General features: G+C 36.7%; 1 protein-coding gene across 12 annotated transcripts in view; it reads left to right on the top strand.

The window, feature by feature from the left end:
- The window catches only part of OXR1 (oxidation resistance 1), a 297,931-nt gene extending 284,504 nt beyond the window's left edge, over positions 1–13,427 (top strand). For all 12 annotated transcript variants that reach the window (XM_074810861.1, XM_074810964.1, XM_074811420.1 and 9 more), the window contains 5 exons: positions 1,737–1,862; positions 2,547–2,699; positions 9,893–9,988; positions 10,571–10,644; positions 11,414–13,427. In XM_074810861.1, coding sequence (XP_074666962.1) covers positions 1,737–1,862; positions 2,547–2,699; positions 9,893–9,988; positions 10,571–10,644; positions 11,414–11,549 — 585 coding nt within the window. In that variant the 3' untranslated portion in view covers positions 11,550–13,427. The remainder of the gene's footprint in view (positions 1–1,736; positions 1,863–2,546; positions 2,700–9,892; positions 9,989–10,570; positions 10,645–11,413) is intronic.
- Positions 13,428–17,338: the final 3,911 nt, after the last annotated feature.

Genomic DNA, 17,338 nt, shown 5'->3' with positions numbered 1-17,338 from the left:
ACTTGTAGAATGCTGAACTTCTATGGAGTTGAAGCAGTAGTATATGATGGATGAAAGGCATTTAAGGTGGAAAAGAGTTGGATTACCAAATAATATGTTTCATAAATAACACTCTGTAATGCAGGCTGTAGGTCATCTTTTTGTACATGAAACTGTGTGGATAAATGCTTTTTTTTTGTTGTGATATGGCAATTAGTGCATAGTTTGCATTGGAAATTGTTACCTTCCATCGAAAAATGGAAGCTTTGAGCTTTTTGCTTGTTTGATACTTTCTTTAAGCACACCTTTTCTTGAGTTATGAATTAATATTGTACTTTGATAACTTTGACTTTATAAACCTATTTTTAAGTAGCAGGTGTTTGTGATAGTACCTTTTTTCATAGTTCTTAAGGGAGAGGAAAGGGTTATCTTTTTTTTTTTGGCTCAGATGGCTGTATCTGTTTAAATAGTTTTATCTGTATTTCAGAGTTTTCTTTGATTTAGCTTTTCTTTCATTAACTAAGAAAGCTCTCTCTGCAAAAGCTTGGCAATGTTTATCATGGTGGTATGTGAAGTACCAGAGTTGTCCTGTATGTTTATAGTATAAGGTATGTAGCAAACACTTGTTATTCTGGAGTTGTCAGGTATTTTCTTGAAATTCTAAGGATTCAGGCTTTAAATAATTTGGACAATCTGACTTTCACTCAAACTTGATTCAGGCTGTTAAATTATTCAGATGCACTCATACTTGTTAAGATTTTTTTTTTTTTAGCAAATCTCTCAACATCTTTAGTCTTGCTGCAGTGGCTTAAGTTACAAACTTCCTTCACTTTTTCCTGCTCTTCTTGTCAGATTTCACTATCCCCACAGCAAGTTTTAACTATCCCTGCAGCAAGATTTATAGAAGGAAACCTGTTTGTGTCTCAGCTAGTCTAGTTCTCAGCAGTGTCACTTTCAAGCTAAAGTGCCAATGAATGTGGACTGGGGTGAGCAGCTGTTGTGAAGTGTAATATTTGATGAGGAGTTTTGTGGCCTTCTGCCACCTCCACTGAATGGTGATTTACAACTCAATAGGGTAGATGTATGGGGCAGTTATTTTACAGGATCTTCATGCATAGTGCATCTTTGCCAGACGACAAAGCTCACTACGCAGCAGCTTTTCCCTCCCCACCCTCTCAGTTCTTTCTTTTGTGGTTCCCGTAAGTACTGCAGCAGATCAGCTTATGGAGCAGCAATATTCTTAGGGCTCCGTTCAGATGCTTTACTCAAAATACTTGACAGCAGTCTTTCCACATGTCTACTGCATATCTGAAAACTGTCACAAGTACTCTAAAAGAGTATTGATTCAGAAACTGCTCAGAAATGTCCACGTTGAAGTTTCAATTTCTTTTCTGTCTGGGTTTTTTAATCACATTTAATATAAATGCTATGTTAATATTAAAATGCAAGCACTGTGTAAGCTGACCTCTGAAAAGCATTTGAAGTCCTTCAGCTGTGTATGAGGACTTTTTCTTTTTTTTTTTTTAGCATAAAACCATAGCTTTCTTCTGATTAGGTATCTGTAATTTATTGTTAGTTTAAATACTGGCTTGCTACTGGAAGCAGTGAAATCTTGGTCAGATCAAATCTAATGGATTTCTTAACTTCTGAAAGAGTTTCGTAACTAAATCAGTAACTGCATGATTTTAAACCTGCAAAGTTTATCTTCCTTGCTAATAGAATTGCAAATACTTATTTTCTTGTTGTTCTTTTTGTAGATAACAACAAGAGAAGATATCAATTCAAAACAGGCAACAAATATCAAAACAGACCTGGAGCCTGAAGCATTCCGGCCAAATCTTAGCGATCCCAGTGAATTACTACAGCCAGAACAAATTGAAAAGGTATGTCACTTTTTAGTATTGTATATTAATGTATCACAAACGCTATGACCATAGTGTAAAACATATCGGTAGGAAGACGTTGTATGATATTAAATGCATAAGCACAACACTATTCGTAGATAAACTGTTGCTTTTTTCTTGTCATAACTTTCAATACACCATGACAACACTAGTCTGTATTCGTGCTTATTTCATTTTTCCTTGAAAATAGCTTGGCTTTCACTGCTTTCACTGCAATTCTTGCTGTTCAGTCCAAAGTTGTTTCATTAAATGTGTTTATTGAAGGTTTAGATCAAGGCTGATTACATTCAAAGGCACAGGAACAGGAGAGCAAGCATCCTTTACCCCTGTTGACCTAAGTGATGTAGTTCCCCAGTTCTGAGACAGTGTTGTTATGCACAAACAACTATGTGGTTTTACTGTCTTCAGATAAACCTTTTGGAGACCTTACCAAACACATGTTCTTCAGTTGGTAAATCATTATTCTTCAGGTCACTGGTAGAGCTAGGAAAATAAACCTGCTTGAGAGACCAGGGATAGAAAACATGCAGGTGAAACTTTAGGGTTGGTCTGAAGTTTTAAACTAGCTTTTAAGGCCACTTGTAGTTCAGAAGAACATAATCAGCTTTCATTTACATTTTCAAAGCTATTTAATAAAGAGGGTTATTGTTACCTTGTTAACAGCTCACAAAGTCTCTTCCACCACGAACCATTGGATATCCATGGACTCTTGTCTACAGTACTGCAAAGCATGGCATGAGCTTGAAGACTTTGTATCGAACTATGCTGGGATTAGACACACCTGTGCTGTTGGTTATCAAGGACAGTGATGGACAGGTAGGAAAACGTTTGCATGGAGGTAGGGGACCCATCAACAAAAATGTTTGAGGAGTATAAAAGAATAGCTGAAACTTCAGTCCATCATGGGAGAGAAAATTATGTGTATCAAGGTGGTTTTCCCCTTGGTAGTTACATAGAGGCTTTTAAAAACGTGTTTCGCTGTCAAGCAGTCCTTTGACATACTACATTTCTAGGAAATACCTTAATGATGCAAGTTCACTGTCACAGTGCATGAGTTTCATAATACCCAGTTACTGAATTTACTTTTAATATTCTTTTTTTTAAATGCACTTAAAGCATGAGAAATATGGTCTCCAAAACCTTCTGATTCTGGAAGATCTCGTTGAGTTGGAATGTCATTGCCAGCTGTGGCTAATGCGTCTTAGTACATTCTGTGCCTGAAGCCCAACATCTCTCATTCGAGGGCTGCGGGATCTTTGCTGCATAGTAAATTTTTGTTCTTTGAGTCTCTGTAGTTGTGCTCTATTCTCCTTTGACTGGGGTATGAATTCCAGGAAGTGGATCACATCTCACCATTTGAATAGCAAACATCATCTCTTGAGTATCCTAATAACAGGTGAACATTACAGGCAGCACGAGACTTTTGATTCTTTCTGAAACTCATGAAAGCAAGTTACTGCAGTCATGAAGAATTGAGAGCCACTGCAAAATCTGTAGCATTTACTTCACTTATCTGTCTCACTTTGGTAACCACTGTTTTTATTTTCAGGAAGCATGGGCTCATATCTCCTCATATCATTCAGGGGGTCTGAAAATTGTATATGAAGGGTATGTTTTCTAATTCAAGTCACAACTTTTTCCTTCTGTTTCCTGCCTTAGGGATCCCTTAAAAAGTAAAATCCCTTCTAAATCTCTGCTAGTAGAGCACTTTTCCCCAGAAGTTCTTTAAAAGGGAACTTTCCTTCATTTACTTTCTAATCTTGAAGACTAAAACTATTCAGTAGACTTGAGATGTCTCAACAGACCTGTCAGTCTCTTCAGATGTACTTAAGTAACTTCCCTTCTCTGATTCCCTTACTAGCTTCTCGAGATTAATTTGTAAGATACCTATTTCCTAGTACCTGAATAGTACCTTCCTAGTACCTAATACCTATTATCTGGCCCAGAAAGAAAACATCGCTTTTCTGGTAGCGCTGTCTTGCCACCAGCATGTAGTAATGTTCTGTTGCTGAAAGTACTCAGGTGACCTTCCATATATGACTATCTCAACTTGCATGTTCAAAAAGTGTCATGGTTGCCCAGCCAAAACAAGGAGTTCATAGACATGTCATAATTTTTTTTTTTTTGGTGAAACAAACAATGACAAATCTCGACTTACAGGCTGATGCCCAGGAACATGTGAAAGTGTTCCTTGGACTTTTGAGTCAAGTAGCCACTGAACTTATCTTTCACAGTGTATGCCATGTCTTACCTAGGTTCCACACAAGAGTAAGTGAAATCCATGTGTATTCAGCAAGCAACATATGCTGTAGAAGGAAAGGTTCAGACAAGTTTTACATGCTCAATCCTTCACCAGTGTAGTGAGTGGTGTTTTCAGTAGTTCTGTCTCTCAAGCTATTAATGAGAAATTTTTTTGCATTTGACAGCAGAAAATTAATTTTACACTATCTTTGCTTTCAAAATCTATGGAAATTCAGTGTAGAGACTTTCTCCTCTTGATGCAGGGATCTACATCATGAAAAATAAAGACAGTGATAGCCTACTGTGACCTTTGGTGGTAATTAATCAGGATCATCTATTTTTAAAAGAAGCTATTGATTTTTTTAAAGAGGTTAATTTATCTTTAATACCTTGTAGCTTCCTGGCAGATAGTCGTATAAACCTGCTTTCCATGACTGAAAAAGAACCTGAGTATTTTTTTTATAGGAGAGTATATCCAGAAATAGTTTACTAGCAATATGCTAAGATAAATACTATTTATGCCCTTCCAGAATGTGTTTTAAGAGAGACCAGGTGTTTTCATATTTTATGCTCCAAGATCACTGCCTGTTTTCTGAGCTATCTAGTTTGGAGAAGATCCCAGATGAGATTCAGTCTTTTTGAAGAATGACAGAATTATGACCAGATAGTTTCTTGCCATTTGCTGAGCATACCTCCTCAGTCCTTTTTGGCATTCCTTGTTCTGCCCACTTTATAACTTCTATGTTTATGAAAGATACTGGGTTTGTCTTATACTCAGGTGAGGTATGTTCCCTTCAAACCAGAATTAATTTCCTGGGCTATTTCCTCTGAGACCCTGTTCTTTGTTCTCCATGTTTATGAAGACAGCCTTTATCTGATGTTGACAATAAGTTGAGTAAGAAGCAAGCATACCTTGTAACTTTTCATAATATGGTTCTTTAAAGGCTGCTAAGCCTCACCCTACTTTTTCTTTCCAAAATCTTCTCCAATCTTGATTTCTTTTTAAAATCAATTAACAATTTTACTTAAAGGTTTACTTAAAACCACCACCAACCAGAACACCCAGCTTTCACAAAGTAAGGCTTTATTTGTGTAAAAGCTGAACGTTGAAAGTTGAATCTGAAGCTATCTAAATTGCCTGCTGGTGTCAGTTCTAGGAGATCCGCTAATAAAAGTGCCTAAGAAATCTATAGATATCTACGTTACAATTGTTACAGACTGTCTGTCTATCTACTGGTATGTGGTCCTCTTAGTGAAGACACCAAGATCAGGTGTCTACTCTGACAGCCATTTAAAAAAATTTGCACCTAATTTCTGAACATGAGTCACTAAACAAGTGGTGGTCTAGAAGTGGAATTCATACAGTTAACCACCCCAAGGACTATCTAGTTTTATGAGTCATTCTTCAGTTTGTATTATGTACACTGCAAAAGTATGAAACATGGAGGCTAGAATTGGGCATTTTAGGTACTAACCCTAACAACTAGCTGCAGCAATCTCATCTCCTGCAGAAACCCTATAATCATCAACCTCAAAGGACTAAAATAACAGCTCTTTTGCTGTAAAGCCTGATTCTTTTAATGCTGCTTATAGCAACAACTTGATCTTTCAAGACCCAGCTTTATTGATGGAAGTGTAGAATATGTACATACAGAGGTTGTGGAATCCCAGTTCCTGGAGCTACTTAAGACTGAGTCATGAGGATGAGGAATTGGTTGGATGGTTGCATCCAGAGGGTAGTGGTCAATGGCTCAATATTCAGATGGAGACTGGTTGACACGCCTGTGGGACAAACTTTTTAGTGTAGAGCCTGTTGTGATAGGACAAGGGGTAATGGTTTTAAACTAAAAGAGGGTAGATTTAGGCTAGGTTTTACAGTGAGAGTGGTGAAACAGCGGAACAGGTTGCCCAGAGAAGTGGTAGATGCCCCATCCTTGGAAACATTCAAGGCCAGATTGAATGGGGCTCTGAGCAACCTGATCTGGTGGAAAGTGTCCCTGCTCATTGCAGGGGCTTGGACCAGATGACCTTTGAAGGTCCATTGCAACCCAAACTATTCTATGGAAAATATTCATGCAGTTATTTAAACACAGAATTTTCTGTATTTCAGCAGCCTATTTTGTTCTGTTCATGAATCAAACTTTCTTAATTTGAATTCAGTATGGATTTTTACCCTGAAAGATGCTCTGAGTTCAATTACCTGCATACATTAAGCAGTTGAAGTTTGCAAAATGTTTGACAGAGAAAAGTTAACACCCAAGTTTCTGAAGTCTAGCCTACTGCCCCAAACACTTGAAATCATAAAAAGGAAAAAATCTCGCGTATTCTGCTTTTTAGAGAATACATGTGCAAAAGTAACAAAAAAAGGAAGAAAACAAAACAAACAAAAAAAAGAGTACTGATTTCTGCAAACTCTGGCAGTAGACTGCAGCAATTATATGTTCTTTGTGACTCTTTCATCTTTTTAATTTTTAACCTTAACAGTTAAAGCTAGTGTAACCAGTAGTAAAGATCAGGTAAAAATGAAATACTGTTTTGAAGTTCAAATTCTATTGTTGCAGAAAATATGTATGAAGTCAGGGTTGGAGATGATTGGTTTTGTGACACTGAAATTACCAAATAAAACCCTAAAAGAATGTTATATGCTAAACAACTCGATAGAAACTTGAAGGTTAGGGTAATCAAATACCTAGTATCTAAGGCTTTGGTATTTGGTCAGTTGTCTTTGCAGGATAATGAACCAATAATTCTTAAAGTTCTTATGGAAGACTTGATTTTACAAAGAATATTAAAAGCCTTTAGCCAAAACTTAAGTAGAGCATGCATAGAAGAATCCCTCTCCTAGCCTTTCCACACTGAGACTTTACAGCAATACTCAAAGTACCAGCTTAGAATGACTGACTACTATCAATCTAAAATGTCATTGTCTAGTCTGAATCACTCTATGAAGTCCTCTCACTTGAAACATATTTCAACTGAGCCAAGCCTATTTTTAGAAGAAGGACTTTAGCAGTAGTATTCTTTCTAATAGTACAACTACTGTTTCTCTTAATTTAAACCTGAAATGAAACAGCAGTTCTAACTGCCTTGTCTGTAATGTAAATTTTGAGTTCTTCACAAATTATGGGGGAAGAGAACACTGCAAGTCTTAGTAGGACTGGAGTAAATGAGTGTGATTATGTTTAAGCCAGCTGATTTTCCACAAATGTTGAATAACAATGTTCAGATCTACTTAGTTCCTAATTTCATTTTCCTCTTTCCCCTCCACCGTATATATATATGAGCATTCCTCACCTATCATGCCAGAGTTGAGATGGACTTATCTGATCTTTTTTTTTTTTTTTAAGACTACTGTTGCTGCTATTTGATTATTTGATCATTTAATGTTCTGTGCATGATTTACTACAAATCCTGCACTGGATGTTATATTTGGTCAACTCTCACTTGAACTTTCTCTGACCTATAAGGCCATCTAACTAGGAATGGCCTAAAAAAAAGAAAAGTATAAAAAGCTGTAGGTCTTAACATTGGGGACTCATTTCAAGCCTACTTTAAAAAAAAACAAACGCTGAGGGGAAAAAAGGCAAACCAAAAAAGCCTTCTGGACTGTAACAGGAAAACAAACATTTCTTCTTTAAAGAATTCCTTGATTTTTGGTCTGATTTCCCCAGAAAGCAAGACATAAATGGTAGTTTCTTTCTCTCTTAAGCCAGTTATTGCTGTTTAGACTGTGGGATAACAGAAATGTCTTGCAAGTGTTTGATCCTGTATGTTCAATGAAATAAATGTCTGTGCAAAAAAAGGCTTGGGCTAGTTTTCCTGTGAGCTTGCACTAAAACAGAGGTACAGAAACTTGCACCTCAGTTCATGGAACTTCAAGCTTTTAGACTGAATTTGCTATTTAATAATGCATCTGAAACTGATACAGGTCTTTGAAAGTGAACATCTTTAGCTGACTCTGATACTTTATTTCTTCGCTTTGTCAGGTAAGTTTAAAAATTCCTCCAGAGAATCAGATTTTAGAGTGTAAATGTTGGTCACGGGTATGCTCAAAGGTAATTCTCTTCACTTAAGTAAAGGAACAGTTTTATACATGAGTAAAGTATCTTGTCAGTGTAGTGATATTTTGTTCTTAAAAAATACATAATATAGATAATAATAATATAAAGAAGCTTCTGTAAGTCCTACCTCTCTTCTGCTCTGTAACAGTGGGGTCTCCACAGTGACTTCTAAAATGTGCAGTACTACCTGTATCAATTTAATTTATTTGCTATTGTGCATACTTTTTTCAAAATTATTAAAAGTTTATTGCAAGAGATTAGTGCTTGTATTTGGCAAAAATATTTCAAAACATCTGCTATTGGCATGATTTATCTGTTTATGTTTTAAAAGACAGTCTGTGCATTGTCAGGATGTTTGAAGAAAATTATCCCTGATACTCTTTAGAAGACTAGCAATTTTTTTTCTCATAACCAGGTAGGGGAAGGTTGAAGGCAGAAGGATGTTTTGTTTCATAATAAGCACATCATTTCTTTCCATGACTCTTCATGCAGTCTTGCTATCTTCTATTTCAATTAGAAGTTTCTGAACAAGACACTTCTTGGACCTTATAACATTGCTGAGAAATTAGGAATTTTCTATCAGTGGTTCTGAACTGGAACTCATAATTGAGCTGGGGCAGTCCTTAGCTGTATATAATCTCTGAGTTCCTGATCTGAAGGTCACGTTTACCTAGTTTTATGTATGTTAACAGCTACTATAGAGCTAAACATGGAAAGGAACGCTTGGAAAACCTACCTATGGCCAAGGAGTTTCTTAACAATGGGCTGAAGAAAATAGTTTCAACTTTATATTCTGAACATAATCCAAGTCAGGACACTAGCTTTAATGTCTCATGCTCATCAGTCTCATGCTTCTCAAACTCACTGTTTAATGTGAACAAAACCACAGAAACTTCATTTTGTTTGTTGGTTGTTTTTTTCTTTCTCATACAGACAAATGAGAGAGTGCTAGTGGAATACTTTGGTACTTACATCTACTCTGCTCTTGCAGATGTTGAAGCCAGCTTCCTACTAGCAACAGAAATACTGATTTTTGGGAGGGTTGTACTTCATGGGGTATAGTTAATTTTGCATAATTATGCAGGGCTTTTTTTCTGGTTTTTCTAGTTCCTGAGAAAATCCATTAATCAGTCCTTAGACCTTCTTAACAGCTGTTGTAATGTTCTTACTCTTGGGTATTATAAATACTCTTATTACCCAGCAAAAGCTTAGTTAAAATCTCTCAGATGTAAGACAGGATAACCAGTGCTTACCTGTTACTTGGATTGGAATGAATAAATTACATGAAAAATAACTCAGTTGCAGCTAGGAACTTACTGAAAATAGCCTAGTTGAAATGGAAGAGGTATTACATATGAAGGAGCAGAACCTTTTGATCTGAAATTTTAAATATATGTACATTGTTTCTGAGAATTTCCCGAGTTTAGTTTTTATCCCTTTGATTTTTATTTTTTTTTACCCTGGGTTCACTTTTTATTGAGAAAGAGTCCTCTTAACTTTTTTTTTCTAAATTGTACCACAAAGCACCATACCATATCTCAATCAATGCACTTGGAAATGTGATACCTTGTAAGGCTTATCCTGTAAAGAATTCCCAATCTGGTAACATTTACAACCTTTTTTTGTGTATCAATTATTATCATTAGAGATTCTCAGATGCTGTGTAGTTTTTCTCAAGTATTTTCTCCTGCATATTTTTGCTTATAGGTTTTTGGTGCACTAGCATCTGAACCATTTAAAGTGAGTGATGGCTTTTATGGCACTGGGGAGACGTTTATGTTCACTTTTTCTCCAGATTTTGAGGTAAGTAATAACAACTTTGTATGCTTTTGCTGCCCCCCCTTCCCCCATGCATTATATTGAAATACTTATTGAATAAATCTAACAGTAAATAATCTGAAAAATTCTAGGAGTTGGCCCAGAAAATGTCACTGTACTAGTTTTTCTACAGAATCCATAAGCACACAGTAAAATGGTAGAGTTTGCATAGTGAAAAACATATTCAACCTGACTCTTTCATTGTACTGAAGATTTTTCTACTACTTTAAATTCTACCAGGTGTCTGTCTGAAAATACAAAAACTAGATCCTTTTAAAGGGCATAACATCTAACCTAAGCATATTTTCTTGATATTTTTCATTGTGTAGAACTTCTAGTGCTCAAAGACCACCTCTTTTGGAACTGTTTTATTTTAAATAGCATAAAACGTAAGAGAATTTTTGTCTGCATGTATCTATTCCCTGAATTTTCTGTGTAAACTTGGTAACTTCATAAATTGGCCTCTAACCACCCATAGTCTGTCTTTATTGATGTTTGGTTTCCCTTCTGCCCAAATGAGAAGTTCAGATATTTTAACTTGCTAGTCTGTTGGTTTTTTTTAATTAGGTTTTCAAATGGACAGGAGACAACATGTTCTTCATTAAAGGGGACATGGACTCCCTTGCTTTTGGTGGAGGAGGGTAAGTTATTGTTTCTTTCTGTCTTTAGAGTCTTTTAAAAATATGTATGTCTGCACTCCTTTGAAAAGAAAACTTGAAATTGACCTCAGTTTGATAGCTCAGGATTCAACAGTTACCAGCCAAGAAAGATTTAGTATGTCAGATGTTTAGGGTCGTATGTTGAGGAAACTTAAACAGCAGGTTTGTCTTTAGCATAGCATGGTATCAAGTTTCAGCCCTGCAAGTTTATGATGCCTTGCATGCTCTATTTGCATGTGTGTCTTGGTATACTCAGAATGGACACAAGATACTATGATTCTGAAGGTATGTAAATGTGAAAACTATATGTAACTAGACAAGGCTTGAATTGAAACTGTACTCCCCAGACATGCTAGTGTCTTTGGAAATTATACTTTGTCTCCCCCCTTTTTTTCCCTCATGGAAGTGCATAAGCTTCTGGGATGTTTCACTTATTCATTATCAGCATTCTCCTCACGTATAAGAGCACTGTTTTGCCTTTTTCTTGACACAAATGGAAGGGGCTGAAAACTGACGAATTCTAGTTAGCTTTTTATTTCAGAATACCTGAAAGAGGGATATTCCCAAATTAATAATAAATAATAAAAAAAAAATCTTTGCAGCTTCAAGTTTATCAACAGCTATGAGGTACTTCTGTTGCAAAAGAATTCTATAATTCCTCCTTGTTCCTGCATTCTGAATGAAAAATACATTCATAAGTTTAATGCTTACTCCCTCCGTCTTTTGCTTTAATACATTGTCTGTCTTACAGAGGGGAGTTTGCTCTTTGGCTCGATGGTGATCTCTACCATGGAAGAAGTCATTCATGTAAAACATTTGGGAATCATACACTTTCTAAGCGAGAAGACTTCATTATTCAAGACATAGAAATATGGGCTTTTGAATGAGTATTTAACTATTTCTACAGGGTATTGTCCCAAACCTGACATGAATCAGTGCAGCTCAAAAATCCTGAGGAGCAATATAATACACTGTTTTACCTTTCTGATTTTTTGTAAGTTTTTGGCATGGCCATCTAGTTATTTTTAAATAGCAGACCTTTTTTTTTTTTTCATGCTCTCACATCTGTAATATACTGTCCTACTTTTTGTAAGCTGTAGACACTTTTACAAAATATAGACCATGTGGACTAAAAACTATCATTAGTTACTTTGAGCCTTGCAGCCTACAAAATTTTCTTATTACAGTTGCCTCCCAGGTTTCCCACACACACCTTTCTGCAATCCTGCTAGGGGGCTGCTTCATTGAATATAGGTTATTATTTTTGTATTCAAATTATGTCTATGAATGAAGTTGCCCTCTCTGAACCTATACAAGAAGAAAGCTGCGTGTGGGTATTTGGCAGCTGTACTGCAGAGATTGGTCTGGACCAATGATGGATTAATTCATATGGTGCCACAAAGAGATGAGAAGCCTAGCATTCCTTCTTAACACATACCAGTACACATATGGTGAAGTTAGAAGATACTCAAAGTAAACAGTGCCACTTGTCTTGTTTATTGTTCATGCTTAGAAAAAAGTCAGTTAATATGTGTTCTAGCTGCATGCTGATTGTATTAAAGAGTGTTTTGCACATGCTGTTAATGATCTGCAGGTTTGGGACAAATACTGACTATATTGAGCTATGTGGCAAGGACTTACAAAATAGCAGGGGAATGTAAGAATGTGATAGTTCCACAAAATCAAGAGGCTAAAGCAAGCAAAACTTGGTGAACAATTTGTAGCTATAGTAGGGCATTAAAAGTACAGAAACAGATGCATCTTTCTTCAACATAAAGTGTCAGATATATACTGTTATACTGTTGTAGCCGTGTAGCACATCAACTCCAAGAATATAGCTTATTCCTGTCCAAAGAAAAAAATAGTTATTGATGTTTTTGAGTGGGTCTATGTTGTAAATTTACAGTTAGCACCAGCTCTGATTAAAATGAGATAATGTACTATAGGTAGACAATATTGTAATTCAGTAGACTCGTGGAATATGCAAACTTACTGTCATGTGACCTCAAAAAAAAATGACAGGCTAGAATACAGTTCCAGTAGCTCTTGTCCACTTTTGTAGGAAAATTGATAAGCCATTGTGGCAATAACAGCTCAACAAAACCGTTTGTTTCAAAGCTTTTATTCTATGTTCTGCAAAAACAAAACAAAAAAAAACCAAAAACAAAAAAATTGCTGTTAAGTGTGACAGTGACTGACTTTGTGCTGAAATTTCAGCTATTTCAGATGAACATTGTATATTATCTTGTAAATTAATGTTTAAAGTAGTTTTGTTATTATAGAAAAGTGTTGATTGACGGGTTGCTTATAGCACTTTAAATTATTCTAGAAATGGAATAAAAGCCAAATGGGTTGGCTTAAGTAGATGTAGTTGTATATTATTTCAAAACATTTACATCTTTGGAAAGTTCTAAAAACTTATTTGAAGACAGCTTACTGCTATGGTAATGAGAAAGGGCAGATGTTTCATCTATAATATGCTAATGCTCAATGTGAATAGAAATACAGGGCTTTGTTTCCTGTCTCTGTGTATAGCTCTTTATCCTTATTAGAACTTAGTACAATGTGTAGACTAAATGTTTACAAGATAAGGAACTGTAAATAAATTGAAATGGCTTTTCTCCCCTTTGGTCTTCCACAGCAGTATTATTGTCTTTGTGGAGTTAAGACTGATTATTACAACAACAAAATCCTGTAATGGATTTTAAGTACTATAAGGTCACAGTGATGTATAGCAAATAAATCTAAATATATGTAAAAATAAACTTGAGTTGGAGTTTATTTAGAAGTTGGAGTTTACTTAGAAGCACAAATGCAGGTTATTACTGTTCATTTAATAACTTTACTGTGTATATATAGGATGCATTTGCTCATCCTTTTGGGGATTTTTGGTTTTCTGAAAGCCCAATGGGAAGCGGTGAGAGTGAAATAAGCTGTCTTCAGCCATTTTCAAGGCCGGGGCGGGGGGGGGAAGGTGTCTCAGATTATCCTTGCTGACAAAACCCATTAATTCCAATGTTTAGTCTCTATCCTAAGATCATATTGCAAATAAAGCCTATATTAAATTTTAAATGCTACTGTGAAGAAATTTATAAAGAATTATACTTTGAAGAATTGCATAAAAGCACAGAAAATACTCAGTAGCTGAATGTCTCTGAGTATTGGACCAGTCTTGGAAAGGCAAGGAGGGGGGGGGGGGGGGGGGCGGGGCAGAAAGTGGAAATCAAGAACAGTATAGTAAGCAATACGGTAGCAATCGTGTATAAATACTAAATTAGTTAAGGAACAGAAAGACAAAGTATAAATGATGGTGGTAGCACTAGCTGATGTGACTGACAGTGTAAAGGATCCACTAGTGTATGTTTATCAATGAAAGACCATGAATTTTGTTAACTAAAGGTGTAGTTAACTTCTGTATGACACATAAAAGGCTGTATAGGTGAGATCAAAGGCACTGTCTTGATGTACCTCCTGCCTTCAATTCAATACAAGTTTCCTGCAGTATGATTTCTTTCCATCTTTTCTGGCAAGATTTGCTTCTGTGATTGTAGAGTTGAGGTTTGGCATATGCTGGAGGCTTTATGAGCTACACTTTGAAAGAGTTTGGTGCCAGAAAACTGTCTCATCATACAGTACTTGGATGTATTCATTGACTAACTCCATGTTTTGCTCAGATACCTGGGATTCTTACCACATCATCTTTCAGCTCTAAATCCTGTCTTCTGTTAATTATGGCTTTTGTATAATCTGCAAAAGGACATGATTTCTCACGTATGGCTTGTGCTTGCATCCTCCTGCTTACCTACCTATACTACATTAGATTTTTTTTTGTATGGGAGTTAGCATGTCTGCATAAAATCCAGTCTTTGAAGAGGAGTAAAAATACTACTCACTCAATTTCAAATTAAAAAAAAAAAAAGTGATTTGAATACTCCCCAGTATTCCTCACTCAGGACTTGAATCTTAAATCTCACTTTCATGTTCTTCCTCTGTAAATGAACACATCATCGGGGTGTTTTACTATTGTCGCAGCAATAGGGAGCTCAAGGGAGCAATAAGGAGCTCAACCTTTACTCTTTCTCCCCTTATGAGTACATGCTACTGCAGTATGAAATAGAGCTACACTGTGGTACTGGAGCAGAGGGAGAGAGTCCAGGTGAGTGAATGGTGTATGCTTATTCTTAGTGTGGTATGTGCAACCCAAAATGGTCCTGCTGGCTGTCCCACTGCAGGATCGCCAATGTCAGGTCGGTTTAAGCTCTGCTTTCTGCTGTTCTGCTTACCTCATGAACTTTGTAATCCTTGTTGAGTTTCTGTTGTAGTAGTTATGCTGCTAGCAGTACACATGCTATTGAACACTAAACTACTTTCAGTGTGCCCTGTGGTGACAGGAGTGACTTTACTTGAGATGTTGGTGTAGTGCAGCGTGTACATAGCAGCTGAAGGAGCTGTGGCAACAGGGCTTGCCAGTATTTGTTCTGTGTTCAGTAACAACTGAACAACTCGCCACAAATACTACACTTTCCGCTACAGCTAGTTTTATTTTAGTAGCCTTCCCTTGTTTTAAAAATGAGCTGTAATGCTGAATCCTGGCTGTACAGAAACATTTTAAAGAAGGAAGTACTGCCATGGAGGAGGGACCTGATTTCTAGTGGGTGGGATAATATGTCCAGTGAACCATCCACTCACTTCAGCCACTGAAGCAACTGTAGTAAGACTTAAAAAATTACAAAAGTGTGAAAGTCAAATTTATTTCTTCTGATACAAATTCCATGCTGTCACTTAAGCAATAAAGCTACGTTCAGAATATGGAAAATGCACCTCACTCTTCCTACAGAAGAGATAAGTGTTTCAATACCAATGAAGGCAAGCAAACTACACAACCCTTGCAAGAGCAACACAAGCCTCAGACAGGAAAATGAGGGAGATATGTTACTTATCAGAAGAAAAGCTCTTGCAAATAAAACATTTGGAGGGTGAATACAGTATTTAAGAAAATAATATGCAACTGTAAGCTAACATGAGAATAACTAAGTGTTGCTCACTCAATCTCAAAAGGGGTTTATTTTTGAAGCAAGTCAGAAATAGGAAAAAAGGTCTTAAAGTCTATGAAGACTGCTTCAATCAAGCAGGTTTTGACCTTTATCATCTTACTACTTAGAAATTAAGTAGAATATCTAAATTTGGCAGAGGTCACAGTAGTTTCACAGGACTGTAACAGTTACAGTATAGTAGGAGAGTTAGACTGGATAATTTATGGTGTACTTCAGTTGTTTTTTAATGAATTCAGATTTATTTTCTCCATCTATTTTGCATGGATAAACTTGTCACACATCTTTATGTAAAAAAAGTTATAAACCTACATGAAATACTTCCATATATCATAAATTACATCAATATTTAATATTTCTCTTACATAAAAACTAAATATTTTTCCCAGTTTAGAAGGCTTTTCATGGTACTCCAAGTGAAATGATGAAGAACAGTTTGAGACAAATCATTAGTCTTATCACATATGTGGTTTTCTTATCCAATTAGAAATAAAACACTTTGGAAAAATTGAAAAAGGTGCTTTTTTGTTGCATAAATTTTTTAACATTGCATTGGGATGATTATGAACAGGAGGCTTAAATCTGCAATGAGCTATAGATTTCTGATGTATAATAGTGATTGCATTGTTACACAGCTGATCTAAGGAATTAAAGGCAAGGGGAGATTTGAAGAGGGCTTGTGAGCTTGAAGGCTGTAGTCTTTTTTTTTTTTTTTTCACCCTCAAATGTCAATTGATCTAATGTTATCTTTTGCTAAACCTATAATCTTGTTTTTCTCCTATATGGTAAGTATAAATGCACGTATATTTAAGTGTTCCAATATCCAAGGAGACATCATTGTTTCTATAAATACATTAGCAACAAAAGGAGGACTAAGGAGAATCTCCATCCTTTCTTGGTTGCAGTGGAAAATGGTGACAAAGGGTGAGGAAAAGGCTGAGGTACTTAGTGCCGTCTTTGCTTCAGTCTTCAAGGGTGAGACCAGTTGTTCTCTGGGTACTTAGACCCTGGACTGCAAGACGGAGATGGGGAACAGGATGAAACCCCCATAACCCAAGGGGAAATGGTTAGAGACCTGCTACACTGCTGAGACACACACAAGTCTATGGGGTTGGATGGGATCCACCCAAGGGTACTGAGGGAGCTGGCGGAAGTGCTCACCAAGCTGCTTTCCATCACTTTTCAGCAGTGCCGGCTAACTGGGGAGGTCCCAGTTGACTGGAGGTTAGCAAATGTGATGCCCACCTACAAGAAGGGCCAGAAGGAGGATCCGGGGAACTACAAGCCTGTCAGTCAGACCTTGGTGCTGGGTAAGGTTATGGAACAGATCATCTTGAGTGCCATCATGCAGCATATGCAGGACAACATGGTGGTCAGGCCCAGTCAGCGTTGGTTTATGGAAAGCAGGTCCTGCTTGACTATCTTGTTTTTCTTCTGTGACAAGGTGACCCTCTTAATGGATGAGGGAAAGGCTGTGGATGTTGTCTATCTAGACTTTAATAAAGCCTTTGACACTGTTTCCTGTAACCTTCTCCTGGAGCAACGGGCTGTTTAGGGCTTGAATGGATGCACTGTGCTGGGTAAAAAATGGGCTGGATGGCCAAGCCCAAATAGTGGTGATGAAT

Source organism: Strix aluco, chromosome 1, assembly GCF_031877795.1.
Source record: "Strix aluco isolate bStrAlu1 chromosome 1, bStrAlu1.hap1, whole genome shotgun sequence".
NCBI classification, from domain to species: domain Eukaryota; kingdom Metazoa; phylum Chordata; class Aves; order Strigiformes; family Strigidae; genus Strix; species Strix aluco.
Note: the sequence above shows the minus strand (reverse complement) of the source record. Positions and strands in the feature narration are given on the sequence as shown.